The 25,674-nt window shown below is 41.5% G+C and overlaps 1 protein-coding gene across 1 annotated transcript in view; it reads left to right on the top strand.

Moving 5' to 3' along the window:
• Positions 1-25,674, top strand: part of LOC142042644 (contactin-4) — a 307,150-nt gene that overhangs the window by 117,890 nt on the left and 163,586 nt on the right. Inside the window, exon 2 of the mRNA XM_075052777.1 lies at positions 20,098-20,236. Coding sequence (XP_074908878.1) covers positions 20,182-20,236 — 55 coding nt within the window. The 5' untranslated portion in view covers positions 20,098-20,181. The remainder of the gene's footprint in view (positions 1-20,097; positions 20,237-25,674) is intronic.

Raw genomic sequence — 25,674 nt, 5'->3', positions numbered from 1 at the left:
AGTCCGTAAACCCCCATTTTGTGGCTTTTGCGTTCCTAATTCTGATATTTTTAAAAACCATCTAGTCTTTTGTATCGTCGCTCTGTCCTCAGACTTGCTGCAGTTCGTGTATAGACTTACTGGAGGTGTTAGGAAAGAAAGCTTGAAAGTGGAAATGCCACATCCCCGCTTAAAAGTGGAAATGCAAAATTCTGGTTTTATGTTGCTTTCATTCTGGAGCAGGAATTTTATTCTCCTTGGAATTGGGGGTTTCTGTGAGCTGGCTGGGCACTGCTAGGAGGACACGTCTGATAGCCCCCAATAAAAGGGTTGCCTTTCTTTTGCATCTTTGCATATTTGATTGCTGCAAGGCACAGCTCTGGGAAAGACATTCATTTTTCTTCCCCACTGTCACCGTATGATGACAGCACCTACTAGAAAAGGGAAAGGATTAAGTAGTTTTTCAGAGTTCTCCAAACAGAGGTATTTTCCATGTTAGAACTTGAAGAAGGGTGATTCTTAAAAATGGACAACCGTGTTCTTGGCTTGACCATCCAAAACGCTTTGGTGTGGCGTGGAGAGCCCGGCGCTGAGCGAAGGAGCGCCAGGTGAGACGGCGGCAGAGCTGGAGGGAGGAGAGACTCAGACTCATGCGGCTAAAAGTCTCCGTATTTTGAGTGGGTTTGAATTCTCCTTTGCTCCCAATTCATTTAGCATATGTCAGCTGAGGCTTCGTGCTAACGTTACCGGGTTTTCCGCTGAAAGCATTGGCAGTACGACATCTCAGAGACAAGTCCTTGTCAGCAGGACCTGCTTCGCTCTTGCGACTCAAAGGCTCTGCTCCTGTGCTCCAAGGACGTGCTTGTTCTGCAAGACTTTTCTAGCAGTACTTGAGAGGCTGATAAAACGGGGTTTGTGAAAAAGCTTGCGGAGCATATAGAGTTTGGGGAGGTTCTGGTGCTTTCCTCACCACTGCTCTAAATGACTGTGCGTAGGTTGAGTGCTGAGTATGACTCTGTTTGCAAAGAGAAACAAAGCCTCAGTGAGCTGTTTAGACTCCAGTTTTCAGTTGTGTTCTGCGAAGTTATTTTATGGACGTTTTTTAAAAATCTAGAAAATATTTAGCCTCATTTTCTATGCCTGTACATGCACCTCCCACTCCCCAGGTTGCCAGGAGATGCCTTTCTAATCAAGTTTGTCACTAACAAATGTGCTTCTGTTTCAGAAAATGAAATCGGCAGAATTGACTTTCTGTCTATGAGGTTTGAGGGCATGTTTCAGGCAGGAAATGGGTCGATACTCAAAATATTACAGTGAAATAATTTGAGGATGTGATTTTTCGGGGGTGCGTGTATTTCTTGGTTCAGAAGAAAGTTGTTTCCTATTGATTAGCTCTGTCTTGTGTTGCTATTCTGCATGTACAAGGTGACAACTTTTATTCTTTAAAGCCTGTCAATTTTGTGAATATTTTCCACTTTGTATGTGGCAAAGCTAATCGATATGATAATTTGAATTCCCAGTCAAGGGTGAAATTCTTATCATTTATCATATTTAAGTTCATTCCACAGAAGTGTAGGCCAAAGGAAAACACCAGGGAGAGAAGTGTTGTGATAGCTTGCATGGCTCATACCGGCTTGTCCCAGCTGGAAAGTGATTTGTCCCTGCAAGAAAAGCGTACTTTGTCAGGGAATTTGGCTTGCTAGGGTTATTAATAAGCACATGTTAATGGTGCTTAAAGATGAGCTTAGGGGATGGGTCTGGCTCTCTTATTTATTTTATAAGAGCACAACACCTACTGTTTTTGTGGTCATCCAGTACATTTAAATACCCCTGCACTGATCGGAAGCATCGCTATCTGTCTCTCCCTCTGTGCAAGCGTACGTGGATGTCTGATATCACCGCGAATTCAGTTCCTCTGTCCGTCTGAAACGTGCATTCGGGCCTCGGTTCCGCACCGTGCTTCGGTCCCCGCGTGGACCGCGGGGGCTGGCGGCTCTGTGGCCGTCGGGAACAGCCGCAGGTCTCGCCAGCAGCATCTTCGTGATGGGGCGGCTCAGGGACCGCCGCTCCAGACCGTGGTTGCAATCAGGAGATGCTGTTTATGAACTCCTGTCCAATACTCCCAGACTCTCGTTGCAAAATCAGCTCACGGGACAGTCCTGGAGGAACACTGCAGGTCATTAAGAATTGCTAACTGTAGTCCTGTGCATTAGAAGTCATGGATTATGTCGGAGATCTGCATTTCTCTCGTTATAGATGGGACAGATCGGCCAGTCCTGTCTCTCCCTGTGGAGCTGAAACCGCTGGCGTGCAGAGGTCAGCACACCAGCTCCTAAGCCAAAGCACTGCTTATCACAGACTCCAAAACATCTGCAGCGTTGCTTCCAGGCAAAAGAAAATTTTCCTGGTGAAGTTTTTGCAGTAAATTTTCAAAGTAGGTCAGGATTCATGGAAGTTGCCTCAGTTTTTAAGTACATTTAAATTGTCCCCTGCGTGGTTTTTTTTATAGTTTCTCTGAACTTTCTAGTTAGCTGAATGAACATTTCTCTGAAGGAAAATGTGGAAACAACCAATGGTCATGTCTTTGTCATTATAAAAAGCGATAGTTTCACATCTGAGTTTAAAAGCAGACAGAGCTCTCTAGAATTAATTGATCTTTGCATAGAGTTTAATATTCTTACAAACCTAAAAGTCTGAGGGCTGCTGGGCTTGAGAACCTCTGCAGAGCTGAGCAGACAGAAGGAACAGACAGATAAACTAAGGGATATTTAAAACTAGTAACTTTGTAGACTAAAATTAAACATTTTTATATCTCCAAACTTAAAACAATTCTGTCTTGTGATTAGCACTCAATAGCAGTGCCTGCTGTGCCTTTACTGTGATTTTCTTTCTCGTACGTAGTGATTTTTTAAAAAAAAAAAAAGTAAAAGGAAGAAATAGGATTTTTCCTGCTGCGTTTGTAACTATCAGCTTTGCCTTCTGTCTCGTGTTTTCAGGGAAACCACAGCTTCCTTGAGCTCCTCCTGCCACTGTAGAGGCTGAAATCAGCATATGTGCATTGCTTATAGCAGCTCCAAGAAGTGCCCAAGCCACATCTCGGTTTATCTCCTGAGCGTCTGACTCAAGTAATGCCACTGAGCCAGTTCTCGTACAAGTATCACTTTGATTGAAATAGTTATCTTTCTCCTGTTTTATCTATAACTTCTAGCTCACTTTGGGTATTTCATGGAGTTCCCCTTGATAACGTGGTAGTCGTAAAATACTGGGGAATGTAATGGTTGTGCCTGTAGCTGCTGCTTTAAATAAAAATAAATAAGGACTTCTTGTTAAATGTTGGCTAAGGTTTATAACGTGTATAGTTCTTTGTCAATGGGTATCCTATACGTAGAACTAATTTAACTGATAAATTCTATGATGCAAATATTTACCACATTACAGTATTTATTCCATCCAGTGCCTTTTCTATTGTTTCCACTATGGTCTTATCCAATGCCCATTGGAGCTAATAGGCTTCTATTAGCATCAACGACCTGTAAGTCAGGCTGTAAAATGGGCTATTTCAGCTCACTGGTTATGGCTACTAGTCATTGTTTTAACTGTCCTAACAGGAGATAAATTAACACACTATTGTTGTAACTTAAATTGTAGAATTTAAGTTTTACTACATGCAGTAAATCCTTACCTAGCTCTTCAAAAGATCACTTTAATTATATGGCAAGGGAGAACGCTAATATAATCTGGGTCTGTCCTCCTTGTTCATAGCTGGAGTCTCAAACCACCCCTCAGGTCTGGCTCTCCTGCTTTTTGAGTTTCCTACCAGCTGTAGGGTGGCTTTGCCTCTGGTGCCGTGGCTTCAGCGCCTGCTCACGCTCCTCTTCCCCCCCCCCCCAAACTGTGTATTTTGATCTTGGTGCCTGGTTTCTTCTCTGCTCCCAGGTTTCTCTCCTACCAGACTGCGCGTCCGCCTCATGTCCTTATTTCTGCCTGCCAGCAGACTTGTCCCTGGGAGAGTTTCCTTCCCCAAGTCCCCTGGCAGCCCCCAGAACACCCCACCGTGGTGGGTGGCTTCTCCCCTCCTGGTGGCGGAGGGACGGCTCACCTCTGAGCCTCGCAGCGGGATGTGCAGCACTGCCAGGGGTCTAACGCCAGGCTGACAAGGACAAGGTAAAGCCATGCATTGGGACGGCTCTCCATCATGTGCTGGGAAACCAAAAAAGATCCACCTGCTGTTCAATAACCTGACTTCTTATCCTGCTTTCAGTCCTGGCTTTATGATAATGATTTAGAAAAGGCTAAACGGGAAAAGCCTCGAACAGCAGTAGAGCTGTTAGGGATCTGTGTCTTCCTTTGGAGTGATTATGGGAAACTATAAAGATGACAATTTTGGCATGATCAGATTCCTAACTTCAAACCTATGAAGCTGAAGCAGACGATATTTTTGCTCAGACATGTTTTTCATCCTTTTCTCAGTCTTAATTTTCTAATTCCATATTCTTTGTTCCCTGGTTTTGGACTCTATTTTATCTTAAATTCAAGATAGTACAATTTTTTTAAAAGTAAGTTGTCCCAGAAATGCCTAGAAATCACTAAAAAGTTTTGCCAAATATTGAATGTATTAAATTTGAGTTGATAGCTCCATCTATGCAAAATGAAAAGTGGAAAATATTGACTATAGCTGGAAATGAGTTGCACATAAAGATAAGATGCAGATGAAAGTTGGAAAGCTGACAATTAGCACTCTAGGAGATATTAAAATGGTGTTTAATAAGCAGTAAAAGGGAATGTTTTGACACAGTGCTAGGATGCATGGCTGATATGTGATTCGGTAGGTAGTTTGGCCTGTCTGCAAGCTGGCAAGAGATGAACTCCTGCTACTTCTTTGGAGAACAGGCTGAATTCAGTGTGAACTCATCCTATTTCTTCATTCTTTCCCACCCATGCAGGGTGGGAGAAGAATCTGCTCATCAGGGAAGGGCTAAAAAGGGGGAAACCTTTGAAAACCTATACCCTGAAGATAGCTTCAGTGTCAGAGAATAGTGTGTGCATCGAGACCTGCCCTCATGTCCCTCCCGGCTCCTTTCCTTTTCTCCTGTGCCCTCCCGGTGCTGCTGTGTTCTCGCTCTGGGTAACGAGCAGAAGAGCTTCAGGCAGCTCCTCCTGGGCCACGGCTGTGACCTGGGAAGGGAGAGCAGCTTCCCAGAGGCAGCGGGACCATGCTCTGCTCCTTACAGCCGCCGTCCCCAGGTCTTCCACTTGCGGGAGTGGAGGGTAGGCAGAGCCCTAAGCCAGGGATAACAGGAAAACACATTTCTGTTCACACATTTTGAAGCTGTTATACATAAATCAATGCTGCAGTCAAGTTTGCAAACCTTATTTCCTTTCCTCTGTTTCCTATGACAAGAAAACCAAGGGCTTAACGTGATATCTCAATAAATCCTCATACTACCATCCAGCCATTCCTGAAATGCCAGTGCGGCTCAGATCATTTGACATAGTTATCCACTGCAGAGATGGTTCTTGTTTTGTCTAGCTGTGGGGTTGCTTCCTCCAATAATTGATATTCCAGATTGAAAACAAAACTGTGTGCAGTGTCCCCTTCTTTTGTGTACCTCTGCCAGCTGCTTGGCACTTACCAGCTTGACAGCCTCTGGCGATGAGCGAGTACTCAGCCAGTCTTTTTTTTTTCTTTTTTTTTTTTTTTCCTATCAGGAGCCAATGCTTAGTGCAAGGATGTCTTTAAACAAATACGCTACTTCTGTGAAAAATGGCAGAGGCAGCAAAAGGCAGTAATATCGCATAATCTGCATAGTCAATATAGGCAAATGCAAGCATGTTTTCAGCCCTCTAATAGGGTATCATAAACATGCAGGGTTTTATGGTATTCAGCTGAAGAATAGCTCCCATAAATTACATGCAGTGCAATTTCTTTGTTTTCATTCTGAAGTTTATTTCCTTTTATGTTTAGTAATTAAATCAGAGCAAAAGGATTGCATTATGGAGTGTACCAAATAATAGCAGTGATTACATGGAGGTGTCATAGGAGTCACTTTGTTTTGCTGTGCACACTGCGTATGGTTGGTCTGCCATCCACACTTCACATCGCTGAGCCGAGTCACCTCGCCTGAAATAGCCAGGAACTCCTGCCCTCCCCTTATTCCGTAGCAAGCTACTTAGGGTTCAGCCACAGTTTTTTAAATCATCTTCTGCAGAGATTTATTGGCCTGGCAGGAGGGATCTCCAAGGAGCTCCTCGGTGCAAAGCCATGCATGACCATGACTCTTCCAGCCTGGGGTGTCCCCAGCCTTCTGCTGTGCAGCCTGGGCTCTCGGTGGCCGTAACCTCCAGCCGGATCAGGCAGGCTGCTGTGCCCATGGCACTTGTTTTCAACTGCAGTTATCTGCAATTTTGAAAAGGTGTTGACATTGCTAATGAAGTTCCTGTGTACTAAAAGACCAATAAGTTTTCTGTTACAGCCTATTTATTCCCTCAATTCCAACTCAGAATAATCCCGAAGGACATCGTTGCCTGAGCAGCAGCACTTCTTTTTATACACCAAGCCTTAAAGAGTTTGCTTCTCCATCAGAGCTGCTATTGGGCAGCAGTACCACCATGGCAAATAGATCCCTCCAGCCTTCGGTGGTCTTCCTTTGGCTGCTTGGTTGTTTGATTTCGGAGGACTTACTCTCCCAGTGGGAGGGAAAACTTTGTCTTCAGTCCAGTCCAGAGTGAAGATCTGAGCCATTCCAATTGACTGATTTCAAGGCTGAATTAGCCTGTTCTCTATGTCAGCGGTCAAGGCAAGACCTCCATTTGTCTGCTTCCCTTTTAATTTCCTTGGGGAGAAGCTTGGTTTTTTATGAAACTAACACTTGCAGGTGTAAAAGCAGGCTATTTGATAGCAGAACATCACAAACAGGGTTTTGGCTCAGCTGTGTCTTTAGTTTAGATTTGCGAAGGAGACAGTGACATCACTATTTCTGCAGTAAGAAAAATCCCGAAGGATGCACAAGAGGCGTGCTGTGCCTTCGCTTGATATCCTGTGCGTGATCCCGGCCTCGCTGCTGGAAATAGTCCACTGGTAGCGGGAGGAAAAGCAGGTTGTGAGTCTGTAAATTCTCATATTTTGCTGTGTTGTCTCATTGCGTGGGTTCCTTAGTTTCACACAAGCAGCTGAGCCATTTGGCTTTGCACCATGAACTGTGCCACCGCCAACTCCGGACTAAGCGTGGTGAGAAGTGGAGCCCCCAGAACAGGCTGCAGGCAGGAGAAGCGCTGAGAGCAGCCAAAACACAAGGCTGGAGGCAGGGGCCCCAGTGCTGCCTTTGAATACAAATTAAAAGGGGTTTGATAGTATAAGCAGGATGCCAGGCAAGTTGGAGAAGTGACTGTGAAGGCACCTGTGTTAAGGAGTCCATGCGGTCTGGGCTTTTCCTCTCGAGTAAACGGTTCACTTGGAAGACAACCTGCAGAGCTGGGAATGCTTTCTGACACCTCGCATCAAACTTTTGTCAGGGCTCATTTGTAGTACAGTGTTTAAACCGCCCCAAGATGGTTTTTGTCTCTTACAAATCAATTGACAGCCAGAGGCAAGGGTAAGGCAGCCACGTTGTGTTTCAAGTATACATAGAGAAGTTCACTTTAAATACGATGTAATTAAGAGTGCTGCTAAGATGCACCGAAGGTTTCTGGGCTAACGTAATGCAGAGTTAAGATTGTCGTGATCTCCTAACCCACTTGAAATGTGGTGCAGAGCAACGCCAGCTCCAGCTTTGCACCTCTGTGAAACAGATTCAAGCTACAGGATAGCCTGGGAGCTCGGCTATGCAAAGTTTCCTTATTTTTATATAAAATGTGCAAAGTGTATATACGGGTGGTTGTTTTTTTCTTCTTTCTTCTATGCATGGTGCTGGTTTTTCTTACCTTAAATTCTGCTAGAAGAAAATGCTGAAACGCTTTGAGTGGCAAAAAGTCTTCCCTGAGTTCAAGAATAACCAGCTATTCCCTCGGCATTGCATCCTCTGAGACCCAAGTCCAGGAGTTTAAGTTCATTATTTGAGTCTACTTACAGCCAGCAATTAAAAAAAAAAAAAAATTGTACATGGTTGATTTGTATTGTATTGCTACTTGAATAAAATAATTCTACAGATAATGCTAAACATACCATATACTAGACAGACCCATTAAAAATAACTATATCTTTTAAATATTTTTTTTTAAAGAGTGAAAATGAGGTACATTTATGACAAAATCAGGTTAGTGGATTTTTTAGAACTTTATGTAAGTTTTCTCAGCCTGAGTTTAAAATCTATTTTTAATATTTTATACAACAACAGGAGCAACAAGAAGCTGTGAGAAATGGTTTCTGCAACTAATTTTTCATAGTTCAAGAACTGAGGGGGTTCATTAAAAGTTCGGTATCCCAGACAAGCGGCGGGTCATGGGGGGGCGGGCAGTGGGACTCAGCCAGTTGCAGTTCTGGCGCCTGCCGCGTGTAGCTGATCACTTAGATGAGCTTTGTTATTGTTTTGAATGTTTGATATATAACTTGTTTTGATAATATGTATAAGTCTTCTGGGAAATTGCTCTTCCCAGAATGTGTAGATCTTTCAGTTTCAAACTGAATGAACACCAAAGGGTGGTCAGCCGGAAATAATATTTCAGAAAATATTTTGCAGTGCCACCCCGCGGTCCACTAAAATTGATACAGGATATGATTTCTGAAGTATAGGTTTCACTTTTTAAGAAATTCAGACACATTAAACTTTTAGTTATTATTTACTGAGCCCTTAATTCAGACCATGTTAATTTTTCAAAAGATCCCCTGAGAGCTAAAATTTAGGCCTCGATATGCCAGCAAATGCTGAGAGAGAAATCAACCCTCTTTACTTCTGCTTCCAGCTGCAGTAGGAAGCCTATTTTTGGCAATAAGAAAATATATATATGGCTCGCTCAGTGCCATTACTTGGAAAAATCAGGAAGGATTTCTTTTTGTCTGAGAGGACTAGAACTTTAATGGCATCCCAGCAGAAGTAAAGTGCTAAGCACCTAACCTTGTATTTGGAAAAGTCAGAGGGTGAAAGCAGTTCCCATCAAACACTCAAATTCCAAGCAACCTTTTAAAATAAAATTTGAAGGGAAAACAAAACACTAAATAATCACGTAACAGAGATATCAAAATGGTTGGTGGGTGGTTTTTTCCTTCCCTAGATGGCTTTTGAATTTAACAAAACAGTTAAAAACATTTCTAGGTCCAAGCATCTCAATTATATCTGGGTTTGAAACCTTCTGCTGGTAATAGGTGATGAGGGAATTGTTTTGATAGCCTGCGTTTCCAGGAATATGCTGAATGCTTCTTATCAACTTTTCGTACTGGCTTCTTATCAACTTTTCAAAGTTAACAAACTTGCTTGTTGTTTTTCCTTTCTAAGCTCTGTTCTGTACTCTTAAGAAACATCCAATTTGTAGCACTGAATGAAGGCAGCACGCTGGGCAAAGTATTCTTCATAACATGCGTATGTGTCCAATACGCTTGATTCCCCTTGTGGAACGCCTATGGAGAAAGCTCTCCTTTCGTCTTTGAAATAAAATGGATTATTTTGTAAGCTCCAGAACTGAAAAGTAAAAATGTCATTAAGATGCTGTTTTTAGAGATATCATGGAAATATCTTCAATATTTTCGCATAATTTTTTGTCGCCTGGACAAGATAATGCTCCCTGATAATGTGTATCTTGGGAATGGACCCATTCAAAAGTGAATGATAACTTTGAATGTCACTTATCTATCTTTGTTCAGAGCATGAAACTGTCTTGATTCATTATCTTGAAGCAGTGACCTAGGGATAAATGGAACTTCATTGTCACACAGAGTCCCTTGAGCCTTGTTTCTTTGGTGCAACGTTCTGTCAAACTGAGACAGCGATAAATTAACCCTTATTTCTTTAGGAAGTTTATAATCAAAAGTCAGATGGAGGTTAATACTCCACTTTGGCTGACGGTTTATTTTTGCATCCTAGAGCTTGCCAGTGCGTCTGTATTCTCTGGTGGTAAGAGGCTGCTTGGAGACCAGGATGAGCTGGGTTTGCTTTGGAGGTGGCTGCAGGGTCCTACCTGGCAGCCAGGTTTGGTCGTGTGCTCTGCTCTGCAGTCACGTCTCTGACTGACAGTCTTTGCTATCAGAAAAAAAGAAAAAAAAATTGAAGCTGTAATGGGTTTCATAGACCTTTTCCATTGATGGTGGATCAGTGATATGGTTAGGAGAGAAGAGCAGGACCTACTGAATACCAACTCAAATATCTTTTGCTCTTCAGGTTAGTTTTGCTATCTCTAAAGCTGGCATTTTATGCAGAGTTTATCATTTATGCGTGGCTATATGGGATAGCTATTCATGTTAGTCTTGCAAAATACTGTATTGAAAATTTTACTCCGCATGAAGTTGGGAATTGTTTTTAAATCGGTGAGTTTTAAGGTAGCTGTTCTAGACAATCTTCAGTAAAAGACTCTTGTCCTGGTTTCAGCTGGGGTAGAGTTAACTTTCTTTCTAGTAGCTGGTACAGTGCTATGTTTTGAGTTCAGTATGAGAAGAATGTTGATAACACACTGATGTTTTCAGTTGTTGCTAAATAATGTTTAGACTAAGTCAAGGATTTTTCAGCTTTCCATGCCCAGCCAGCGAGAAAGCTGGAGGGGCACAAGAAGTTGGGAGGGGACACAGCCAGGGCAGCTGACCCAAACTGGCCAAAGGGGTATTCCATACCGTGTGACGTCATGCCCAGTATATAAACTGGGGGGAGTGGGGGCGGGGGGATCGCCGCTCGGGGACTAACTGGGCGTCGATCGGCGGGTGGTGAGCAACTGCACTGTGCGTCGTTTGTATATTCCAATCCTTTTATCGTTACTGCTGTCACTTTATTAGTGTTATCATTATTAGTTTTTTCCTTTCTGTTCTATTAAACCGTTCTTATCTCAACCCACAAGTTGTACTTCTTTTCCCGATTTTCTCCCCCATCCCACTGGGAGGTGGGGGAGTGAGTGAGCGGCTGCGTGGTGCTTAGTTGCTGGCTGGAGTTAAACCATGACAACTCTCTAAAAGAGAGTAAATTCTAATCTGTAGAGAATGCCAGACTATGAAGTTTGAGTCCTTGCAGCTTTTTATTACGATAATGTTACTCCTGATTTGAGCAGAGCGCCTGCCAAGTTTGTGGTGTGATAGACTTTTTCTGTGTTGAGAAAAGCTGGATGTTATCTGATAGGTGCTAGTTTGGGTGAGTGTTTTTCGATATAGCCCTTCCATGGAAAAGGTAGAACAATATAGAGTGATCCCTAATTAACACCAGTAGCCTTAATTCAGATGTGCCTTTAGTCACCCAGATCTCCTTACCTAGAGATGATTTATGCTTACACAATTATTCAGGTTTTACAGGGTAATGATGGTTTCCTGGGGGCAGGAGACAAAGAGTTAGCATTGTAATAGGGTGATGTGTGGTAGTTAGTGGCTACTAATTAAAAGGCTTTAATTACTGTCATTTTTTCTTTGGTGGAAAATTGTGCTCTGATCCACTGGCTCAGAAGGTGAAGGGACGTATTGTGCAGCTGGGAATATCCAGCATTTGAGAGGGATTGCTCCTTCCATGCAGGTGTTTTTGCTAGTGATAAAGGTGTGCAGGGAATAGTGCAACACAGTAAAATGTTGCAAAAGTGCGTGCCTGTTATTAGCTGACAATTTTCGTATAATCCAGGGTCTCTAATCAAGTTTTAAGATGTGGCATTAGGTTCTGCATAAACTAGGTATATTGCTTCTAGAAGTTTCTAATCTAACAAGTCAGAAAGGGATGGTGCCAGTGGTAGTTATTTCTATACACCTTTTATTACTTCAGTGACAAAGACTCTACCTGCCTGCCCCACTACTAACAGAGCTGGCCCCACCACCCAGTTTCTTGGGTGATATATAGTATGAGTGTAAGTTACAGAGCACTTACACCAAAAAAACTTATGTAGAAGAAACTGTATTTAAATTCTAGGGGTCATAATTCACAGCAGTGGGCACTTACTGAGTTTTCCTTCAGCAATCTTTGCTAATATTGTTAGAATTATATTTATTGTTTTAATCCGATGGACGTAATCTTCGCTTCCCGTGTGTACGTGTACCTCGGCATCCTTGGGTGAGGACCGAGCAGTGGCGGGTGTGTGACGGCGAGGGGGTGGCTCAGGCACGGTGCACACCAAAGACCCCACAGCCTGACAAATATAAATGACTGGAGTGAGTTGGGAACGTGCATTTGTTGAGGTGCTGTAACTTCCCTGATATAGTGAAATGAAATCTCTATCTAGTGAATGTGAACAAATGCCCAAAGGAGGAAACACAATGTAAAAACTGACATTGTTTTTCTCAGTCTTTTTTTTGTTTAGATAATTAATTTTTTGAAGCATTTCATTCCCATTTATCATAAGCATGTCTCAGAAACATGCTGCGTATGTGTCATTTGTTTTATCAGGCACAATATGCCCGTATATATTTCATAATGTGTGAATTGTGTCTAAGTGCAACTCCAGAAGGGATAATTTCAGCAAAGAAGCTCAAGATAGATCAGGATCTGACAGACGTGCTGTGAGAACGAGGAGAGCTCGGTGAGAGTTGCCACCAGCAAGCTCCCGCTACCCTTCATCTCCCCAGGCCATCTTTTCAAATTCCCTTTTCTCTTCCCTTATGCAGAAAGGAAGGCCAATATTTATCTCAGGACTCATAACAACAGCTACCGCAGCAGAAAAAAAAGCTGTGTTTCGAGTGCTGAAAAAAGTCAGCAATGTGTACATCAAAAAAGGATTACTGTGAAGATTTGCACTGCTGGGGACGCATCTTTTAGGCACCTTCTATTTTTGGACATTCAGTTTTGTGGGTCACTGATTGCATCTGCTAAAGAAAGCCCGTGCCTCTCCCAACACACAGGCCTGGATTCAGTGGAGTATCAAGAGGCCGGACTGGGATTAGAAATCTGATGCTTTGCTGAATGTGGACCACAGCCGGCGTTCAGGAGCGGGGGCCGGCAGGAGACCGGAGCTGCCCGCACCCAGGATGCTTCTTGGAGGAGTGTATCACAGCGATGCTCTCCAGCCGCGTGGGCTACCAGCTATTTGTGAGCAACAGGCTCAAAAGCACCTTCAACACTTCACAGCCCTTCAGAATCACCTCTTCCAGGGCTGCTGATTTCTTACTAGTTTAACCCAGGTGACACGGTTCCTGCCCCTCACACTAACATGCTCACAGAGGTGCCCAACCTGCATGTTGCTTTGGGACACTAAATTGCGAGAAGGATATTCTCACATCCTGATGGGCTGATGTATTGATGCAGTCCCACTGAATGAGGTCTAATCCTGCTGCTTTCCTTAACTGCTGTTAGCATTCTGTATCTGCCACAACCTTGTTATAAATTAATTCCTCATGCTGCTCCCCTGGAATAACATTGTTTAATCCCTTTCACAGATAAAGCGGTTTTCTTTAATTTAGGAAAAACCTTGTTTGTTTGTTACGTGAAAAGAAACCTCATTGCTTTTGCCCCATGACTCCTGACTAAAGCCAAACAGTTTCTTTAACCTTCATTTATAGAGGATGGCTCTGTGCTGCCATTCAGTCCACCAGTCTGAGTGACTTCCACTTATCGGAGGCTCAAGGTTATTGTTATTCTGATTTCTGAATCAGATGGGGAAGGACCTCGCCTTGCAACCAGCAGCAACAGGACTGGAGAATCCCAGTGTTCAGAATTCTCTCCATCCCCTTCCAAATATTGGTGTTTCCAGAAGCAAAATACATACTGTCTCTGTCCTCAATAGCTATGTTGTTCCTGGACTTAAATTTATCTTACAAATTGCTAAGGAACATCAGCAATGGATATTCTGCAGCCTATTCAGACTGCCCACAGCTGTGCTTGAGCTGGCTTTAACATTACAAGAGGTGTTTCCTAAAGTCTAAGCCTTAATGTCTTTTGCATATTGATTCTTGTTGCATCTGTTTTGGATATGGGAACAAATTATTTCCTTCTATTTTCAAGTCTTTTACATGTTTTAATACCGTTAGCAATTTTCTCTTCGTTATTCTTTAGGCTAAGCAACTCCATTTGGTTTTTATTTATAGGACATTTATAGACCTCTAATCCTTTGTGGTGTTCTCCTTTGAATGCTTCTGTTTGGGACAAATCTTCCTTGACACGCAGCACCAACTCTTGGGTGTACTACTGCACCTGAGGCTCCCCTGCACCAGGGAGAGTGACGGGTTGCTTACCTAGCAGGAATTTTTAGATGAAAAGAACCTGCAAATCTGGTTTATACATCCCAGGCATGGTTTTTGCTACTTGCACAGTCCCAGGGCATTGCTGATATGTTCAGCCACGTGTGGATCAGTGCAGAGCTATCACCCAGCCGGTTGCTCCCCAGCATATGTTTGTGCTATTTAATGCAGTATCCTATTTGCTGCAGTACGCAGCACTTGTCTCTTACACAAATCCATCCTTCTGTTTTAGTCTGGTTTTATGTCCAATTTGTCAAGATGATTTTGAATTACATTCACATCCTCAGAGGTACCTGCAGCCTCTTAGTGTCACCAGCAGACTGAATAAGCACAACTTCTCTTCCACCATTGCTATTAATATAAATACTGGAAAACGTGAGACCAAAGACAGGCTCATTTTGGCAGTGAACTTTCAATAATTACTCTCCAACTATGGCTTTTCAGTCAGCTATATCCACCCTTCAGTAAAGTTATAGAATTGGCCACTGGTGAAGTCTAAATTGTAAACTTCCAAAGTGATAAAATAGAAAAAAACACCCGTCCTGCAAAGAAGTCTGCAAGACTGAGTTCAATTCACAGATAGACTGCATGCAGGCAGCCCACATGCGTATCTGTTTTTAAAAATAAGCAGATAGTTTTGCCTGCCAGGTAGTGAGAAGGAGAAATGAATTTTGATGTTAATTCCTTTCCCAGAGTTGAAATTTTCATACTCCTCCTCCATTAAAAGCATTTGAGGGAAGTGTGGCAGGCATACCCCAAAGAGGACAAGGTAAGCTGTGCTATCAATGAACGCTGGGTTTTGTGAATGTTTCTTTCCAGAGAGAGTGCCTCCTTCTTTAGAGTATTTGGGGACTCTAAAGGAGCTGATGGCCAGTCCATTTCATTGTGGTTATTTTGACAAAAATGGCTGCATTGTCCATTGAATGTGGTATGGAGGGGTTAAAAATCAGATGTTCCAGTAAAGGGTTTAAAATCTTCTAAAGTTAAATCATTTCATGTACAACTAACCATTTCATTTTCAATATTTCACTGCTAACACTGCTTCTTAAGTGTTAAAAGCTTAAATGAACACATGTTATAGTGTCTTTTCAAAAAACAGGACTTAGACCTGCACTGTCAGGTCTGTGAAGTCTGTATACTTTTGAAAAGCGTGTTTGGAGAGATGGAAATGGATAATGGCATTTTAGTGTAGCTTTGCAGACCTTTTAGTTGCGTTCCTAAGACTTGGGAAGCACCTAGCAACCGCATCTTTGATAGAGATAGATCTTTTTGTATGCATATATTAGAAGAAGTTATCTTCATGTTAGGGAAAAGGGTTTCTTTTGAATCTCAGAAAACTCTGTGGCTTATTTTCTACCCTTTTTGTGTAGAGGAGATCAATTTGAGTTTATGCTAAATCCTGTGCTCAGGTTTTGCTGGGACTGGTCTTTCTGGACTTGACCTGCAATATGCATACAATGTTAGGTGTTCTTGCATACGTTTGCCATATGCCTTTTTACTCAGACACGCAAACATTTTGTGCTCTCAGAAGCTGTACAACCCCAAGTTGTATATAACCAGACAGCAGTTGGTAACCCGTAGCTTGGTTCTCTCTTCTGCATCCAAGCCTGAAGATCATAATAATACTGTACTTCTGTTTAAAAAACTTGGTAATTCTTTGGAGGTTTTGGCACCATGAATTAATGTCGCTATTCACAAAAGTAGTTAATTCACATTAGATACTTGCTCTTGCCCTCAGGTCAGATCTGCGGCAGTGGGAGGGTACGCACCACCTTAAATCTAACAACTCACATGTTAGTGCTCAGTGTTTTGTGCTTACCCTTAGCTCTTCCTTTGCTGAGGTGATTAAAAGATGCCTGTTGCTGTCTGTATGTGCAGCATGCTTCATTAACAGTGATTTATTTTGGAGTTTAGCAGAATTGGCACTGTGCAGCACACCGATGTGCAGCAGAAAAACGTGAGATGGTTGTTAAGGCTCGCTTCTTGCTGCTGCTGTTACTGCTGCAATTCTTAGGGGTCTTAGGCATGTTTTGCAAATTTTCCTTCAGAATATTCACCAAACTGAGAGTTCATATAGTGCAAATTATATCTACAAAAGTATTTTTTGTGTTCTGAATGTGTGCATATACCTTAGCCTTATGTTTTTCATTTCTATTTTATTTTTTTAGAAGTGCTAATCATTAATCCAAATGGAATTACTGACAAAGAGCCATGCCTACTAGCTCAGAAAAATTCTCCACAGATATTTCTACAGCACGCATCTTTTTCTTTTCCTCGTACCCGACTGCAGAGCTCTTAGAGTCAACTTTCTTCGTCAGAATCCAATTACAAAGGTGCCTTTCAAAAGAATTTGCAGTGAATGCATTGCCAAAAGTAAAGTTAAAAAGACATCTGCACATTTGTGTTGGCACTAGGTTTTCTAATGGGATGCACTTCCAAACTGAAGCACAGCTATCTCATTTTCATCTTGAAAAAATAACTTGTATAGTGCTGAAACTATATGTGCTTCTTTCTGGAAATAAAATATTAAACTTTGCAAGTTTTCAGGTCTCTTATATTCTCCTTCAGAAGCAGTGCAAACTCCCCTGGGATTTTATAGTCAGAAAACATTTAGAAATGGGAAGGATCCTTTCAATTATATATCTTTTGCTCATGCACAAATGTTGCCTTTCCTGAAGTTGTTGCTATAAAAAGTCAATGTGTTTCAACAGTTTTTACACAGCTCTGAACAATGGGCCTGCTGATACAAATAGCAGCAATGTTTACAGGAAAACATTTTGAAGATTGGACTCATTCACATGTGAAATAGGGAACTATCATGAGAAATGAAAATGCAGCCGTATCTTGAATACCACCATATTTTAACCTTAGGAAAATATTTTTAATGGTAATCATCTAATTTACTTTCCACTACTTTTTATGCTAAGACAGGCATTGTTTCTCTTTGGAAAACTTTCTGTACCATATTAGCCTGTGTTAGATGTATCGGTAAAAGTCAGGGTGTGGGTTGGTACGTGGTTTTGCAGGGCCAGGGCTCAGCTGGCAGCCGAGTCTCCAGGTGCCTATTTTCAGTGCTGCTCCTTGGAGGGCTGTTACGGAGCACCAGGAAGATGGTGCTTCTGAAGCTTTAATATTAATCCAGCGATAGCAATTCTGGGCATGATGACAGAATGTGGTACTATTCCATATAGTTAGAAAATACATGCTAAAGCCTCTTCTAGGTATATATTCTAAGGTAATTATTACAGGGTATATACTTTGGCCCTATAAATGCATGGAGTTGCCATTAACATCAATGGAAATGCCAAGAGGAGTCTAAGTGCCATGTACAGACAGTTTGTTAATACCTGAAGTGACTGTTTCCATTCAGATACCTGAAAATTTTTCTTCGAAACACATGTGTGACGCTCTAGTGTCTGCTGGTTCTCTGGAGTAAGTTTTGAATAACTAAATAATAGGGAAGACTTTTACTTTTTCACTGGACTTAATAATTAAATGTGCTGAGTACTGAAAATGTATATTTTTAGCATAGCTTTTTTTTTTTTGGCTGAAAGTAAGACCCAGTGATTGAGTCAAAACATCTTGGGAAGAAAGAGCAAGCCTGCTATTTTTAATGCCCTTATAAGTGAAAAACTAATTTACATTAGTAATTTTGAAATGTTTTGTATTAGTGTTTAAAATGCTTAGAGAAGCATGATTTCTTAAGTAGAAAAAAAAATCAGTTTACAAAACCCACAAAGTAGCCAGAATTTTTCCTCAAAGGGTGGTGAGTCAGGAGAAGCTCTGGTAGGAGGAGAAGTTGCAGTGGGGAGGAGTAATAAATTTGAAGACTATCCAAGAATTTTCTTGCATCTATGGAAAACCAGGGAATAAAATACCAAAACAATGATCTCAGTTTAAAGAGAGTATCAGGAATGTGATGCAAACAGCCTTGGGACCTGCAAACAGGACAGCCTTTTCCATGGTCCTCTGGGAAGAATTGTCTCTCATCTCCATCAAGTCTGCAGAAGCACCATTCTCAAAGCCTGTGGAATAAATAGAGGCATTTTGCTTGACTTTGGTCAGATCTGGGATTTTATATTCCTATTTCTTTTTAACCAAAAAGCAGATGTAATACTTTCTTGCCACTGGTGCTGCTTGCAGACAGCTGAGAAGCTGAGTGCTGTTGTTATTAATCCACATAGCAGGAGTGATGTTGGTCAGCCCTTCCGCACGCTGGCAGCTCGCGGAGGGGTCTGTGGATGCTTTAGGTGGGCTCCTGGCAGTAGGTTAAGTTGGTAAGTGCTGTACCTCTCTTGTTTTTAATTAGGTATCAAAGGCTGTAAGTGATTGTTCTGTTTCAGTCCCACGTAGCTTATTGCAGAGAGTGAGGAGAATAATCGTAAAGCATTGCATTGCAGTGTAATGAAGAGAAGCCTTACAAGTGACATGATGGGCTTATTGATGGGAATAATACGTGGGAAAACGAGAACACGAAAGAATTTCAGCAGCTGCTGGTGAATACAAGATTAATCTCAAATCTCACTTAAACTAGTGTAAAACCAAGAGCGACTTGCCTTTGGTAGAAATCTCCTGTGTAGGTGCAGTTATAACCAACAGATTTTGATACTTAGAGAGAAAATAGTATTTGTCCTTGTATCAAGACTATATAGGGTAAAAAAAATACGTTTCTTGAGTTCACTATAAACACAAAGAGTAACTGCTTAACTATGTCAATCAATATAAAGGTCTATGATGACATTTTCCTTCAAAAATGAATAATTAATACTCTAATCATTCACTTAAGTTGTTATTAGTTTTCATTGATTAGTCCTTCCTGCTAACCCCCAGCTAGCCTAATCAGTCTGTGTGAGAATAGATGAATATATCCAATTAATCTCTACCCCCTTCAAAGCTGCATCTTCAGATCAGAGGATAAAGATTCTTAGTCTTCTCGGTGCATTGAACCTGACTTTATTAGAAGAATTTTATCAGTTTTAACTCACAAAAGCAAGTAGAGACCTCTCATGATACCCCTTCACATTGTATTAGTCATGCAGTTTGTCTTGTAAGCACAAAGGCCCCTTAACTTCCAGCCTTCAGTGATATGAATTAATTATAAGAATGTGTGTCTGACTTGATTTATTTATTTTTAATATTTAAATGCCTGCTCTGGAAAAGGTTCTTTTCATAAAAGGAGGCATTTTTTTCCCCCTTGGGTTCCACTGGGGGGATACATTGCAGTGATAAGCCGAGAAAGATTTCAAATTTCCTGCTTACAAATTTTAACTAAGTACAAGTTGTAATAGAGTGCGAGGAAAATACTAGATTTTACCTGGAGATGTTTTATGGGTTTTTTTGGAAGAATTTTAGAGCAATGAGAACGGGGGTGAAATGGGAAAATTATCCTCCCTTCCTGACCAGGGTGGGAACACTTCCTAGAAAGTGTCGCTTTGCAGAGACAGCGTCCTTCACGTACCGGATGATGTATGTAGAGAAAAGTGAGAGTAATTCTCATAACTTTTCTCTTAACCGTGATCTATAGAGTTCCCTAATGATGCTTCAAATTACCCCAGAGAGGCAGTGAGTGAATCTGCTGATGACAAAATTGAGAGACAGAAGAAATGTCACAACACCCAAGTGGAAGATGCAGATACAGGGTTACAATTCCTAATCCTCATCCGGTACCCAGTGTACTTAGATGGTCATAAATCACTCCTCAGAATGATTTTAAATGAAAGGTTTAAAAAGGTTTCTTGGTCTTCAGGTGCAACTTTCCTGGAAAGAAAAAACAAACTGTCAACAAATAGAAGGAGCAGCAATGCTAAAGCCCCTTGTATTCTGTCTTTTCTCTTTTACAGATTAAAGGTTGCCTAAAATTTCCACGGAGCCCTGTTCTCTTCTGTAGTTACGGGACTCATCTCCTCTGACCTGGGAAGCTGAAGATGAGGTTGCTATGGGAACTGCTCGTGCTGCAATCATTCATGGTGTGCCTTGCAGGTAAAGTGTCATTTTAAAACTTTTGATTTAAGAATGCCACTGTATTTCACACTAATGCAAAAGTGCACCGCATTTTATATGCCAGTGATAAAATGGCAAAATAAGTCCCTGCTTCATGACCAGCATTAGGGAAGGTTGCTGAACAGATCAAGCTGATGCTCTTAACAAGCTCTTTTTACTGTTGATCAGTATCTCCACAGCAAAAGTGCAATGTTTCAAAGCTCTGCTCTGCCTGTTTCCAGTTCAAAGTTGCTGTTGATGAAAGTTGTTTTCCCATGTTCTGTGCTAAGTGTTTCAATGCTCAATTAAACCTACGTGGAATATAGCTTTAAATCCCATTAAAACAGTGTTATGTTACAGCTAAGACCTCGCTCCATTTAACAAATAATTAGAATAACATATTTCAGCAATACAACCATCTTCTGTAACTGCCCATGTTCAACTTTTTCTTCCCTGAGAGTTGCCCTGTTTGGAGCATTCCTGGCAAAATGAAATTTCCGAGGAGTGTGCCTTTTTCCTGGAACTGACACAGTTCTTGAAGTCGTCTCAGATTTGCAGAGGGTCAGCAAAGCTTGCACCGGAGCCTTGCAGACCTTCTCATGCACAAGGAGGTGCTTGTAGGCTGCTGCTCGGTGAGCTGGGGGAACAGGGCTCGCATCGCTCCACCCATGCCTCTGCGGCGGGTGCTGCCATCACAGCGGGACTGTCAAAGTCTGTTTTGACTCTCTCTCTCTTTGCCATTCAGATATCAGTGATTATTTCCTCCTTCAATTGGCATTATTATTCTTTAACATATGTTTTGTTCTGGGGGGTGTGTGTGTGTTACATTTTAATTAATGTTTATGTCACCTTGGTGTTCACCTGGACTGCTCTAATTTATCTGCTGCTGGCACTCAGGATGTTTTACTGCTTTGTTTGGTAACTTGTACTTTCTTCCCTTTTACGTGTGCACGTTGTCAGCATAATTTTTCAGCATTTTAGGTAACGGCAAACTACTTATAATAGTGTTTCCTTTCTTCTGCTTAACTCTACTGAACACAAAGCCACTTTTATTCCGGTACTTATGGGTACCTATTTTTGATATTTGGTTCCAAGTCTTTCTAAATGTGCTATGACAGTTTCTGAGCTGGCAGAAAATTGGATGCAGAGAGATTCTGCAATGCAGTGCCACACGTGTTTCAGGAATTGCAACCCTGGAGAAGTTAGGCTGCGGGAATACATGAAGTATGATCCTTTATTTTAAGCAAATAAACAAAATAGTGGAAAAACAAAAGCATGCAAAATATTTTTTTTACTGTAATTTCTATACTTAAAATACCTATTGTAAAATGTCCAGGGTCAGCAAAACGAAGTTTCAGGAGAACGTGTTCGAGGGCGTTGTTCTTATCTTTTACATCTGTTTTTTAGAAAAATGCATCTCGTAAGCACTGGCTTTCCCCACACTATTCTGCAACAGTTTTTTTTTTCTCATCTTTGCAGTGCACTGAATATCTTCAGGGCACGGCATCAGTTTCTCTGTCTTGCTGAGGGAGATTCAATAGAGTTACGGGGAAAGGAGTGCCACAACTTTTGTACTGGTTTTATACTAGGTGGCGCGTGAGGATATCGTTTCATTTTGCTGAAGTACGTGGTTTGGGCTAACTTCTTTTAACAAGGTTTAAATTTAGAAGTTTCTGTGTCTGTGTGCAATGTTGGACTATGTGAAAGCATTCAGACCTGGCTGTTAAATATTCCAAAGTTAAGGAGGAAACTGTACTGGATAACTTGCATCATCTTGTTCTGCACTGATGTACTCTGCAAGGCAGGAGGTGACCGTGAAGTAGTTAATTTTAGTAGTTGCTCCACACAAAAGGCACAAAGCTGTAAAACAAAAGTTTGTAGGCAAACCTTCAGCCGTTCTTAATCTTTGTATTTTTATGTTATACTTTTTTTTTTACCTAGTTTCATGAGGCTTGTTTGCCTCTGCTGGTAATTATGCTGCTCTTGGAGAACCTCAGGTGTTGATCCCAAGAAAAAAGCTCAAAGGAGACTGCGAAGTTCCCAAGCCATGTCCTGCCCAGCAGTAGGGAAGTGGAGGGGAGCCTGAGGCTGCCCACTTCCCCAGGGCACCGCTCCTCCCGCTGCGCTGCACGGTGGCTCTGCTTCAAGGCTACCCAGGAGGGATGGAAACTTTCCTTCTGTCTACAGTACAGTCATTGCTCTCCTCTGAAATTCTTCTTAAATCCTAAGTTTAAAAAAAAGTTAGGAAGTAATATTTTATTTTCATGTTGATCAAACCATTGACCCAATCTTGAGAAAAAAATTAGTAATTTAATTATACAAAGAAAAAAAAAGGTAAAAATAATATGCAGAAAAGTTATCAAACAACCCTCCATAGTGCTTTGTGGACCCTCAAATGACTGGGAAACTGTGTTAAGTATTGAGTTACCTGTGAAAATAAGCTTATACCTGAAAACTTAATACTTGTATTTAGTTCTTCTAATCAGTGTCAGACACACAGCCCAGATGTCACTCTCGTCTTTGCCTCTGCCGCAGAGAGCAGCACAGCTGGTGGAGGGTGAGCTTTTTGTGTGTTGCCCTGTCAAAATTCCTCGTCTTGGTGAGCGGCCCCACCGTCCCCCATGCAGCTGTGGCCGCGGTGCCCCTTTGGGGACAGTCGGTGGGCTGCAGCTACTGCCAGTCCCAGCAGCTACCTGGGTTTTGGGGTTTTTTTTTGTGCTTCCTAAATGAACATCTGTTATTAGAAATTGCATGAAAACTTCCAAACTCATATCATTCAAGCCATTAAACAGCTGTCAACCCCAAAGCACTTTGAGTATCCAAATGTGTCATTAAGGGTACCAGTTATCCGCCACTGCCAATGTGCCAGGAGAAGAAAGACGTGCCAGAGCTGTTCACAGTCCACACGGGATATTGCTATTGATTTTACGTACTGGGTGTTCAGATATTACAGTTCTTCACAGCAGGATAAAACACTCAGGTAGAAAGCTAGATCAATCCTGGGACGTACTTAAACCAGCTACCTGGAGGTGCAAATCTACTAATAATTTCAGGAGCTCTCCAGCCTCCCTTGAAAAGGCACCAGCACTGCTAAAGGTCTTTCTGAGCTTACCATCCCCTTCCAATCCATCACCCAACCTGGGACCATATTTTTCAGACTATGTTTCTCGCTGGTTGTTCTGAGGTTGCATGGATAAAAACTAACGATGCTTTCTTTGGACTCGATAGTTGATGTATATCAATTCAGGGTTTCTCATTATATTTTCAGGAGTCTTTTCTTCAGGTGTCAGTTCTGGGAAGCAGTAACTGCAAATTATTCCTTTGGTGCCAAATAACTCTGATTTGTTAGGCCTGTCAGATTCCTTAAATAGCAGTTGTGGTGGTGATAATTTTAAGTTTTGGAGAGTAAGATGAGAGGCAGAATAGGCTGTGAAAAATAACACACAGCTCTTCAAGTCGTGACTTCGTTAACAAACGCTCTCTCTTGGGCAGCCCCACATAGCTGTTGTATAGCCTGAAAAGCATTTGTGTACAGCCTGGGAACAGTGATGGGGAAACAAAAGACATCGCACAGGATGAGCCAAACCGACTTGTGTTAATGAAGATGGGACATGGTTCGTATGCCTGTAATGTGCTGGACAAGTATGAAAGGAAATTTTCTGTATTTTTGTGACTCTTATGCAATTCTTTGCCTCATTAACTTCCTGTAGCAGTGAGTTTCACTGTTGAAGTCATATTTGCATGTTAATGAGCTGCAGTCACAGAGATGCGTTAGCTGTCTGAGTGTGCATATGCATATTTTATAATGTAATTTAACCCGTGAAGATCCACACACATTTTGACAGAAAACAAAAAAGGAACCTAGTAGCTTTTGGCAAGTGTTTATTCTCTGCTGTGTCATGCATGCGACTGGAGTCTGGCTTGCTCTCCTGTCCCTGATCTCAGTCTCAGCTTTTTCTCAGAGGCTTTAGTTTCTGGCCTTCTGCTTGTTCTTGCTATTTAAAAAGAAAGATCTGTGCTCACAACAAACACACCAGCCAGCAAGACTGGCCTTCCTTTTTTCTTAGCAAGCACCATGTAAACACAATAGCTTGAATAAACAAATTTGCCTTGTAGCTTTATAATAATGCTTCTGTTTCAACAAGTTTGTTTTGTCAAAGGGAAAGTGCTATTGCAGCTGTATATGTTCAACGCTCCTGGAGCAGTGACTGAAGTAGCTCCAGAAAGCACAAGCCAAAATACAGAATCTAGTATTTGTTTCACACTGATTTGGATGAATAGGGAAATGCTGTTCTTTCTCTCTGCTAACTTGGCTTCTTCATGAAGCCTCCCAGCTGTGTAAGCCTTTGTTTTGCAACAGATTAAATGGGCTGCACAAAGATTGCTGGCAATTTTTTAGTGGAACATGGAAGTTGATCCTGAAAGTCAGAAATACCTGTGTTGCTCCCTCAGAGTGGTATATATAGGTCACTGTGCAATTTCTGTACAAGTCTACACTCTGTTACGTGAAAAGCTAAAGTTTCACAATTGTTCAGGTATCCAGAATTAGATATTAGCTGTATTGCCTGTCACATCTGAAAAGGTAAGATGAATTCATATGGAGAAGACCGCACGTGCAAAGTTTATACATTGTTTTAAACATCAGAATGCGGGTTAGAATGGTATTTATTGATTGGCTTTTTGCTGGCTGTCACTACAGGGAAGCCTGTTACTGGTGTCATAATATCCCAGCAACACCTGCGCTTAATTCTTCAAATCCAGAGACAGCATCATATTTTTCAATATCAAATTCTATCATATTTTTATTAAGGTGGAACAAAAGCATTGTTTCACCTTTTATCTGCCGAAAAAATGCCATTTTCTGATCTAGAAATATGCACACAATAGCAGAAGTCGGGAAAAAAAAGAGAAATAATTCTGTAGAGCTTATTTTCAATGTGGCAAGTTTGGTGGTTTTGTTTTGTTTTGGTTTGGTTTTCTTGTTGGTTTTTTTTCCCAAAACTGCTTTTTACAGGAAAATATTCTTATAAATGCCTGTCCAGACATTCTTTCTCCTTTTGTCACATGGTGATACAGCATAACCAATACCTCAGCCGTGGTTCAGACCAGAATATTTAGAGCATGGCTATGTAATTCATGGGGAAAACCCCCCAATATATAGTCAAGTGTTTTCCACTGTTAGACAAAAATGACCATAATTTATATCAATACATTCCAATGAAATCAGGCATCCAGCTCTGTTAAAAATTAAAACTCAAAATTCATACAAAGATGAATAATCACAGGCCTATTTGAATTCACGCTTCTATCCAAGCAGATGTAGGTTACGTACAGAAGAAATTCTGCTAATTTCATGTCTGAATATAAATAATTAAACCAAGAAGTACTGTTGTACATATTAAATGATGGTCTTCTATAAACGATGCAGCAATTCAATT

Source organism: Buteo buteo, chromosome 21 (genome assembly GCF_964188355.1).
Source record: "Buteo buteo chromosome 21, bButBut1.hap1.1, whole genome shotgun sequence".
In the NCBI taxonomy this organism is placed as follows: domain Eukaryota; kingdom Metazoa; phylum Chordata; class Aves; order Accipitriformes; family Accipitridae; genus Buteo; species Buteo buteo.
Note: the sequence above shows the minus strand (reverse complement) of the source record. Positions and strands in the feature narration are given on the sequence as shown.